Source organism: Monoraphidium neglectum (assembly GCF_000611645.1).
Source record: "Monoraphidium neglectum strain SAG 48.87 unplaced genomic scaffold scaffold02277, whole genome shotgun sequence".
NCBI lineage: Eukaryota > Viridiplantae > Chlorophyta > Chlorophyceae > Sphaeropleales > Selenastraceae > Monoraphidium > Monoraphidium neglectum.
In genome coordinates, this window is record NW_014011351.1 from 1 (window position 1) to 9,783 (window position 9,783).

General features: G+C 66.4%; 3 protein-coding genes across 3 annotated transcripts; 2 read left to right on the forward strand and 1 right to left on the reverse strand.

The window, feature by feature from the left end:
• Window positions 1-259: 259 nt before the first annotated feature.
• Window positions 260-1,771, reverse strand: MNEG_10340 (hypothetical protein; the record flags this gene model as incomplete). Its single annotated transcript, XM_014041186.1, has 4 exons — window positions 260-559; window positions 709-870; window positions 1,026-1,409; window positions 1,574-1,771. The coding sequence occupies 4 exons, from the start codon at window positions 1,769-1,771 to the stop codon at window positions 260-262; spliced, it is 1,044 nt and encodes a 347-aa protein (XP_013896640.1).
• A 1,538-nt stretch (window positions 1,772-3,309) lies between these two features.
• On the forward strand, window positions 3,310-5,492 carry MNEG_10341 (60S ribosomal protein L7a; the record flags this gene model as incomplete). Its single annotated transcript, XM_014041187.1, has 5 exons — window positions 3,310-3,345; window positions 3,654-3,750; window positions 4,133-4,319; window positions 4,738-4,987; window positions 5,253-5,492. The coding sequence occupies 5 exons, from the start codon at window positions 3,310-3,312 to the stop codon at window positions 5,490-5,492; spliced, it is 810 nt and encodes a 269-aa protein (XP_013896641.1).
• Window positions 5,493-6,489: 997 nt separating this feature from the next.
• Window positions 6,490-8,985, forward strand: MNEG_10342 (Serine/threonine-protein phosphatase 4 regulatory subunit 4; the record flags this gene model as incomplete). Its single annotated transcript, XM_014041188.1, has 7 exons — window positions 6,490-6,570; window positions 6,960-7,127; window positions 7,353-7,421; window positions 7,591-7,707; window positions 7,889-7,990; window positions 8,492-8,557; window positions 8,773-8,985. Coding segments are annotated over 7 exons (816 nt in total), but the record flags the coding sequence as incomplete, so codon positions are not given.
• Between the last annotated feature and the right edge of the window lie 798 nt (window positions 8,986-9,783).

Consider the following 9,783-nt stretch of genomic DNA (forward strand, 5'->3'; position numbering starts at 1 on the left):
GCGCCGCGGCGCGGCCCTTGGGGTTGTTGGCGGCAAGCGGCTCCTCGTCTTCCGGCTTGAAGACCGCGACAGGGTTGCCCTCCTCATCGCGCAGGAAGTAGCAGCCGCCTGGCGGGTTGGCAGGGTCGGTGGGGATGTGCAGGAGGGGTGGGGTGAGCCGTGCGTCGACAAACACGAGGGGCTGGGCGCAGACAGAAAAACGCGGTGTTTGCGGCCAAGCATGCAGCGGCAGACAGGAGGCAGTCCAAAGTACCAGTCCTCAAGCGCAGGCAAGGCCGGCAAAGCAGCCCCAGAGGGCGGGCCGCGCACCCGTCCCCGCAGACGCCAGGCTCGGCGCATGGCCCTCCTGCAGGCCCGCGCGCGCCCGCTGCCAGTGCCCGTGCAGCTCGTGCGTCGGGCTCGCCAGCCGCGGGCTGCCGTCGGGCAGCACGCCGCCGGCCGCGGCGCCGGCGGCGCCGGGCGCGCCGCCGTCGGCGGCCGGCGGCTCGACGGGGACGAGCTTCAGGACCGACCCCTTGCCGATGCCGTAGGACGCCAGCGGGCGGCCCGCGTCAAGCACCTGCATGCGGGCGAGAAGAAAAGGGCGGCCGCGCTCAGATAAAATGATGCTGTGCAAGCCGCGCGCCTGCAAGGTCTCACACGCAGCCAGAGTGCTGAGCAGTTACCCGAAGACGCCAGGAGGGGGCGGAGCGCGAGGGGCCGCCGCACCTGCGTGCCGTAGACGAGCTGGTGCTGGCCGTCGCGGACCGACAGGCCCGTGACGTCCTCGATCTTGCGCATGAGGTCCTTGGTGTTGTCGCCGGGCGCGCTGATGCTGAGCTCAAACGTGTCGTTGGGGCCGCCAGTGTGGCGCCATGCCACGCGCGCGGACTGGCATTGGGCGGGAATGGGGTGGGGGTGGGGGCCGGTCAAGGTCGTGTGACAACAAGCGGAAGCTGGCGAGGTGGGGCGAGGGCGCATGGCGCTGCCACTGGCAAGGGGGATGGGCTGGCGCATGTCTGCAAGCGAGCCACCAAGGCGCACACCTTGTGTACCAGAAGGTGGACCACGGCCGCGCCGACAGCGGCGGCCGCCGCAACGCCGCTGCCATCTGCGCCCGCGCCCGCGCGCGGCGCCGCCGCGACCAGCGGGAGCGCGTCCAGCATCGCCGCCGCGTCGGCCGCGGGCGCCGCCTCGGCGGCGGCGTTGCTGAGCGACACCTCGCGCATCAGCGTGCGGACCGAGACGGACTCGACTGACGCCGCGGGCGCGAAGATGTGGAGCCAGTCGCTGCCGGCGGCGGCGGCGGCGCTCGACGCGCTGACGAGGCCGGCGCGGACGCGCTCGTCCAGCTCGCCGAAGACCAGGCAGGAGGCGCCCGTGCCCAGCGGCCGCTTGAAGCCGCGGTTGAGCATGCGGAGCTTGAGGCCCTGGTGCGGATTGGATGCGCAGGGCGGGCGGGGCGCGTCAGGGCGGCACGAACCTTGGCGGCGGCCCAATGCAGCGAGTCGCGCGATTGCGCGCGTGCGCGCGCGCCGCGTGCGCGCATGCGCATTCCGCAGACTCTGCATTGCGCCGCGCGTCATGGTCGCACCTTGATCGCCTCCTCGGGCATAAGCTCCAGCGTCTCATACTGCTGGGTGTACTCGCCAGCCGCAGCCATGGGGACGGCGACGCACAGGCGCACCTCCCCACGCGGCGCATGCACCGCGTGGGGGACCGGCAGCGGCGCCCTGGCTGCCGCAGAGACCACATGGCTTGGAACGTCCGTGACGCGTGCCGAGAGAGCCATTTCGGGTCCCGCTGCTGCCTGCTGACAGACTCGAGCACAGCCGAGCCTTCGCTGCTGCCCGCCTCTGCGCCCCTGTGCGCCTCCGACCCGCTGCCGCTGCGCGAGCAGACACTGCAGCCAACTTTGTTGCCTGTGCTGACAACGAGGTCCGGGTTAATCCGCCACGGTGTCCTGGGCCGGGCCGCGCGAGCTGCAGCAAAGACGAGAACGGGATGTCGCAGGGGCAGGCAAAGGTGCAGAAGTGCGCTCAAATAAGTACTTCTTGCCAGACAAGAGGGCCCGGGAGATGCAATGTTGGGACGCTGTGATACACGAGGGGTCAGGGAGGCTCCCTGGTGCCTGCCTAGGAGCCGTTTAAGTGCTAGATATACAGTGATGCTAGGACGGAACTGGGGTGGTGGAACGCGGGGGCGATTGATGGTCTTAGACCAGCTTCGACCTGCGTGTGCCGGGTGACGAACTTCCCCGCAACAGCCGTGTGGCAGCTGCGAGACGTGCTGTAAGTTACAACAAGAGCTACAGCTGACCTTCCTGTTGCTCGCGGGGTGGCCCCTTGCCAGGGCGCGTGCATCGCGCAGGGTGGCCCCTGTTCCGAGGTCGTCGAGTCGAGTCTCGGCCAGCCACATGAAGGGCCTTCTGCCCAAGGTGGTCTGCACCACCCTGCACTGCTGTACTACTGTACAATAGGGCCCCAAGGCATGATGATGTGCATGGCATGATACACGGTGCTCACCGTGTCCAGACCAGTGGAGGGAGGACTGGGCCATTCACGAGGGCCAGTCATTGACTGTGGTCAAAAGGCTGCAGGAGGTTCGAAGTCGTCAAGCGCAACGTCGCATGAGTTCAAGTAACGCAGCCACAACAAACATGGGTCTCTGCTACTGTCATCCCGTCAGGGAATGACCTTTGCCAAGCATATTTTGCCGGCTTGCGGAGGTGTAGGGGGACACTTGGGCAAGGTATGGAAACGTAGGCTAGGGCATCCCAACATTTGATAATGAAGAGCATGCAGGAAATTTTCCGCATGCCATACCCTAACTTAGCATGGCGTGGGGGATGGGGGGTGCCTGAAACAGGAGGGTGCCCCCTTTTGCTTGGCGGTGCTTACACACCTGCGCCTCGACCCAACGGTGCCTTCCCGTCGACGGGTGAGGCGTGGGCCCAGTTTTGGACCTGAAGTTTGTGAGGGACTGTTGTTGCATGCGATCCTGACTGACAGACGTTGGGCATGGTCGTGTGCTCCTGAGTCGAGTCTTGAAAAGACTCTACGGGTACCTGCCAAGCGTGTGCGACCTCAGCGAGCAGCATGGTCGCGCCGCCGTCGTCAGCCAGGTATGCCGATCGGAATACTAGGAGTTTTTGTTGCACTTCGAGTGGACCGACAGCTCGTCCGGTACTCAGGACGACTTGGGAGCTGGAACGGTTCTCTTGCCCAGCACTCACTTCCCAGCCGAGTGCGACACGTTCGGTCCTTTCCTTGCTTGCAGCTTGATTAGGCTCAGGCGTCTAAAATGGTGCGTGGTCGAGCAGCACGACGCATGGAGCCCGCTGGTGCAGAGGGACAGCAGAGTGGCGTGTGCAGCCCTCAGCATCATCATGAAAGCGTTATACAGAGTTTCTATGTGATGCTGGCGGCGTGCAGCCAGCAGGACGCAGCAGACTGCTTCCGGCGGCCTCCCCGCGCGCCCTCACTGCTGGGACCACCCCTTGAGAAAGCAGCGCAAGTTTTTGCAACGCTTGTGGACGTGCTCATCAAATTAGCTGCGTGGCCTCCAGCATGGGGAGGATCCCGGTAGCAGACGCTCATGCTGCCGCTGCTGCACGACGCTGCAGTTGATGCAAGGCCGCGTGCTCCGTCCTGCCGCAACTTGTTGGTGCACAGGCACCCAAGAAAAAGGTGGCCGCTGCGCCCCTGGCGGCCAAGAAGGCCGTCAAGAAGGAGACCAACCCCCTCTATGAGAAGCGGCCGCGGACGTTCGGTGCGTGCGTGCATCCTCCGCGCCGCTGGCTTTGAGTGCGACATCAGCATGCGTCTGGCAAGCCCAGAGGCAGCCGGCATGACCAGCCCAGCTCGTTAGTTGCGTGCGACGAGCGATGAGCGCAGCTGCGGTCGTGAAAGCGCGAGGGGCGCCCTGAGCGGTGGCGCCGCTGCGCTGTTGGCGACTCCGCAGTGGGAGCGGCCCTTCAGTGGGGTGGCAGCTGGCAAGGACGCCACAGCATTGCATTTGGCGGGACAGTCGGTGCAGCTGTGCTGTTCCAGGTCAAGCCTGCTGGGCAAGCCGTTGGCAGCCGGCCGAAAGCGGATGTGCAGCACGCCCTGCTCCACTGCTCATTTGGCCCCGCTCTTCCTTCCCTGCGCAGGCCTGGGCGGCGCGCCCCCGCCGACGGGCGACCTGCACCGCTTCGTCAAGTGGCCCAAGTACGTGCGCCTGCAGCGGCAGCGCCGCGTGCTGTCGATGCGTCTCAAGGTCCCACCGGCCCTGAACCGCTTCGTCACGCGCCACGTGGACAAGAGCCAGGCCGAGGCCCTCTTCAAGCTGCTGCTCAAGTGAGGGGGCTGCAGGGAAGGGGGTCCGGTTGGCGCGCTCAGGGATGTGCGTCGCCCAGAAGTTGCAACGAGCGGCGTTAGGCCAGGACTGGGCTAGACAGGGATTCGGCAGGACAGGGATGCAGCAGCGATGAGCGCGGCGGGAGGCGTCCTCATGGCAGCGCAGACCGGCTGCCGCGCCGCTCACTGGCGCAGCGCTCGGTTGGCGCGCTGAGGCCTCCAGCTGACCGCAGCGGGCTGATCCGCGCTCACGCTTGCGCTCGCGCCGACCGACCGCGCAGTCGGTAGCTTGTCGCTGGCCAACAGTTGCCACTGGGTTGCCGGTTGTCGGCGAAACCTGCATATGTGCAGTCAGTTTCTCTCTACTTGGAAGCCTTTGCAAACTCACCACACACGCCGGCCTCTCAAAACACGCCAGGTACCGCCCCGAGGACCGCAAGGAGAAGCGCGAGCGCCTTAAGGCCGAGGCCGAGGCGCGCGCCGGCGGCAAGGAGCCCGACAAGAAGAAGCCCCTGGTGGTGAAGTACGGCCTCAACCACATCACCACGCTGATTGAGAGCGGCAAGGCGCAGCTGGTGGTGATCGCGCACGATGTCGACCCCATTGAGCTGGTGGTCTGGCTGCCCGCGCTGTGCCGCAAGGCCGGCGTGCCCTACGCCATCGTCAAGGTGTGTTTTCAGGGGGATGTTTTCCGGAGTGCGGGTTTGCTGGGTCGGGCACTGGCGGCAGCGTGGTCGCACCCCGCAGCTGGCGCGTTGCCAAAGCGGATGGCTGTGCCGGCTCGTGGACGCTGCGTCACAAGGAGCAGTCGCGCGGCAGCTGCCACCAGCCGCTGCGGGTCTGGCAGAGCCGGGGCGCCTGCGCGCAGCTGTGCTCCAGGCTCTCGCGCTCACGCACGCCGCACCAAACGCCGCCCCCGGTGCGACGCTGCAGGGCAAGGCGCGCCTGGGCGCGATCGTGCACAAGAAGACGGCGGCGGCGCTGGCGGTGACGGCAGTCAAGAACGAGGACCAGCGCGAGTTTGGCAAGCTGGTGGAGAGCTTCAAGGCGCAGTTCAACGAGGGCACCCGCGTCACCTGGGGCGGCGGCATCATGGGCATCAAGTCGCAGCACAAGCAGAAGGCCAAGGAGCGGATCCTGGCCAAGGAGCTCGCGCAGCGCGCAGCTGTTTAGGGATGGCCCCTTTTGGCGGGCTGCCGTGCGTGCATGTAACACCTCCTCGTATCACGGCAGGCTTGAGCCATGAAAGCAGGGTAGGGTCGCAGGAATTGGCTCTTGTCTGCGTTTTGACACACTGGTCACCTGGGAGCACCAGCTGCCGAGGGGTTCGACTGCAGCAGCAGCGGCTTGCACGGAGCTGAAGGATCACGTCTCTGTGCTTATAATAAGTTTCTGTGTTCAGATTTTATGTAACGCGTAGGATAGTTGGTAGGCTCCGTAGCAGCGGGCGCAGATCACAGCCCGGAAATGGATCTGTTTCAGTGGGAGCAGCTGCCAGAGGGGCAAAGTGTGAAGCAGGTGACAGAAGAAGAGCTCTCTCGGTACACGGTGAGCGGGGCTGGGCCGCGAGTCCCACAGCAGCCGTGGACCCCGTTTGACCGTGTGTTCGGCCACGCAGCGCACTAAGAGACCTCTGCAACGCAGGTGGACGAGCATCTGCCTGACCTCGAGCGCGCGGTGCTGTTTTTGACGCAAGGGTACCCCGTGCAGCAGCGACGGGCGATCGATAGGTACGGTGTATATCCTGCAGGCTGCCCGTTGCATGCAGTTGTTGGTGATTGACCTATTCTAATCCACTGCCCTCAACGGCCGCTGCACTTTGGCACGTAACGCAGTCTGCCTGCGCTGCTGAAGGCGCGAGGGCGTGCGGCGTTCGACGTGCTGCGCGAGCCGCTTGATGCAGCTCTTGACGCTTTGGATGTCGACGCTGAGGTGCGGGTCTGCTTCAGGCTGCCTGCAGGCCGCATGGGCTTGAATGACTGCAGCAGCTGCCGCGGCGAGCGCACGGCGCTTGAAATTATAGCAGACGTCACAGTATCTGGTTGCAGAACCGCCGCCGCACCCCGCCGCAACAGCCACGCCTGACGGGCCCTTCCACGCGCGGCATCGCTTTCAAACGCACAAGGTCGCGGCGGCACAGGCGTGGGCGGTTGCAGCGCGGGATCGGTTGATGCCGCCAGCTGACCTGGCAGAGTGCCTGCTGCCGCCTGCGCTCGCGGCGCTGCGGGACAACCGGGAGGATGGCAAGGAGGTGAGTACGGATGTGCTTACGTACATGCATGTGCATGAGCACACTGGTCCACATGTTTGGGTGCATGGGCATGTGCGTGTGTGAATTACGTGTGCATGTACCTTCAAGCACATGGGCAGGGGTGAGCAAACTTTTGCTCTGCGGTCCTAGCAAACTGCGTGCGTTCTAGTGGCAGCACTAGCGATGACGGCAGGCGCACACCCGCAAATTGCTTGTCAGATCTAGAAGAGTGCAGGCAGGCCGTCCTGTGCCTGCCCTGATGCATGACGGCGCCAGGCCCCGAGCGGGATTCAGAGAGACTACAGGGAGCAAGGGACACAAGGGAGGGGGAGAGGGGAGACAGATGGCGGAGACCCCCACCCTCGTCGCATCCCCGGCCGCGCCTGCAGGTGTGTGAGGCCTGGGTCGGCGTGCTCATCGAGCTGCTCCCGTCCCTGGGGCGCGACGCGGGCGCGCGCGAGGTGCTGCAGCTGGCGCTGTCCAAGGGGCAGGTGGACGAGAGCGTCGCGAGCCGCGTGCTGTGCTGCCGGCTGCTCGGGGCCGTCACGCCCAGGCTGGTGCGCTGGGGCAGATTGGTTCGTTTTGAGAATGCTCTTGCACGTCCGGAGTGGCCGATACATAGCAGCGCTGCGCCGGTTGATTCGGGGGCGGGGTTGGTCGTGGCCTGGAGGAGCGACAAGGCTGCTGGCACGCACACGGATGCCTGGGCCGCCGCGGCGGCGCTCGCTTGCAGTGCACTGCTCCCCTGACTGCCGCTGCCATGACGTGCATCGACCGTGCAGCGGCGGGAGGACGTCGAGGCTAGCTACTCAGCCAAGATGGTGGCGCTGTGCCAAGATACAGACTACCAGGTGGGCACCCCACGCACACCATAAGGTTGCGCCTGTGCTGCCTGAGGGTGGCCAGGGCTCAAGTTGCTGAGCTGCCCGAGGACGACTGGGCTGAAATTTCCGCGCCGACGAACATGCCAGCAGGCCGAGGCGCTGCCCCGCCCCGCCCCTCCACGCCGCGCGTCTCCAGGTGCGCGTCGCCGCCTGCCAGCAGCTGCCGGCGCTCGCGCGCAGCCTGGGCGAGGACGGGCTGCGGCGGCAGCTGCTGGAGGAGCTGGCGCAGCTGCTGGAAGACGAGGAGGTGCAGGTGCGGCTGTTGATCCGCGTGCGGAATCGATGGTGCACATCACTGCACTGCGGCCCGGCCGGCAGCGATGTTCTATGCATTCAGGCATGGTCTGGAGTCTCCTGCAGAGCGAACGGCGCTGGGCGGCGGCGGACTGGTCCTCAGCAGGCGCTCTGGCCGGCCTTGAATGCGGCCCCCGCAGGTCAGGGCAGCTGCGCTGGCCTGCCTGGCGGACGTCGTGCAGTGGGTGGGCCCCGAGCTGCGGGCGGCGTCCCTGCTGCCGTTGATACGCGGCCACATGCAGGTTGGAGCGGAAGGGAATGTGGGGAGCCGCAGGCAGCTGGCTAAGTCTGCGGCACAGATCGGGCAAGAACCAAATGCAGAGGCCTTCACCATAGGGCAGCTTTTGCGTCCACAGCTCTTGGGAGGTGAAGGAGTTGGCAGGCTGGGCGGCTCCTCCACTTTGTTGAGGGCGTCTTGGGTTGACACCTCATCCCGTATATCAGCAAGAGGGTGACAGCAGATGGAAGGAGTTGGTGGCAGATGTGAGTCGGACAGCAAGAGAGGGGGGCTCAAGAGCAGTGTGACAGCAGAGCCAGGGATCAGTGGGTATCGTGTGAACCCCGACTCCAACAAATGCACGAAGCCTCCCAAATTCAAAGCTTCCATCCACCCTGACACACGCGCACACGCGCATGCGCGCGCGCGCATACACACACACACACACACACACACACACACACATACACACACACACACACATCCGCCTAAAACCAAACCGCACTCTAACGTCTGCCCCGCCCAGCCACTCGGGTTGGAGGTGCCCGTACAGCGCTCCCTGGCCGGCCTGTTTCCCACAATCCTTGCTGCGGTGAGCGCCACATCAACCCGATGAGCCCCCGCCCGATTCTGGGACTGTTTTGAGACAGCCGCCGCCCAGGAAAGCGCAGCCTGCACTGCCGCACCTGCTACCTGGATGCGTAAAGATCCTGAGTTGCAAATCTAAGAGTTTGGAAGCCGTGTGTCACTCAAAGGCTACTGCTGTATGCAAACGCGGCCGCGCCGCCCGAAACGGTGTGCCCGCAGGTGCGCGACCAGCTGGCGGCGGGCGACGCGGCGCTTTTCTACAGCTGCTTCCGTCACCTCGCCGCGCGGCCCGACGCGGAGCTGCGGCGCGCGTGCGCCGCGCAGCTGGTGCCGCTGATGCGGGCGCCGCTGCCGGGGGCGGCGGGGTCATATTTCCATGACACGTGGGCTGACATGGCGCTCGATCACGACGAGCAGGCGAGCGTAATCGGCGTGACGGGGTTGCGCACATGCATCAGCGACCAGCCAGCGTCCGGCAGCAGCCGTGTGTGACGACCAGACATCCGGGCTCAACGGTACGAGCCGCAGTTTAGCCTGAAAAGAAGGCTCTCAGGTGTGTGCCGCACGCGCCGATCGCGCCCGGCCGCAGGTACGGGAGGTGGTGGCGGCCTCGATGGCCGACGTGGCGGCCCTGCTGCCGCCCTCCGAGGCCTGCCGCCTCGTGCGGCGCCCGCTCGCCGCCGCGCTGACCGACGAGTCGCGCGCGGTGCGCGCCGCCGCGCTCGGCGCGCTCGCGCCGCTGCTGGGCGCGCTCGGCGGCGCGGAGGAGCCGCAGCGGGACGCGGCGGGCGCGGAGGTCCAGGCGGCGCTGGTCAGGATGGTGGTGGGTGGCTCGGGGGAGGTTTGGGCGATTGTACTGCAGGGCAGGGCACCTGTACCGCACCCCCACCACCTCGTGCTCCCCGACATCAAGGCCGCTCTGAAGATGCGTTGCCGCTTTGTGAGCTGCGCGAATTGGGTTTCCTCGAGCGCCGCTCGCGCTAGGAGCCGCGCGGCGCGGCAGGGCGACAGGAGGGAGGCACTGGGGTGTTCCGCGCCCCCACCGGCGCTGCGCACACGCCCGCCCGCCGGCCCGCGCGTCTGCAGGGCGGGCTGGGCTGCAACTGGCGCGCCCAGCTGGCGCTCGCGCGCGCGCTGCCGGCGCTGCCGGCGCTGATCAGCCCCGACGCGGTCCACGAGTTCTGGACGCCCTTCGCGTTCAGCCTCCTCGTCACTGGTGCGCCCGCCGCC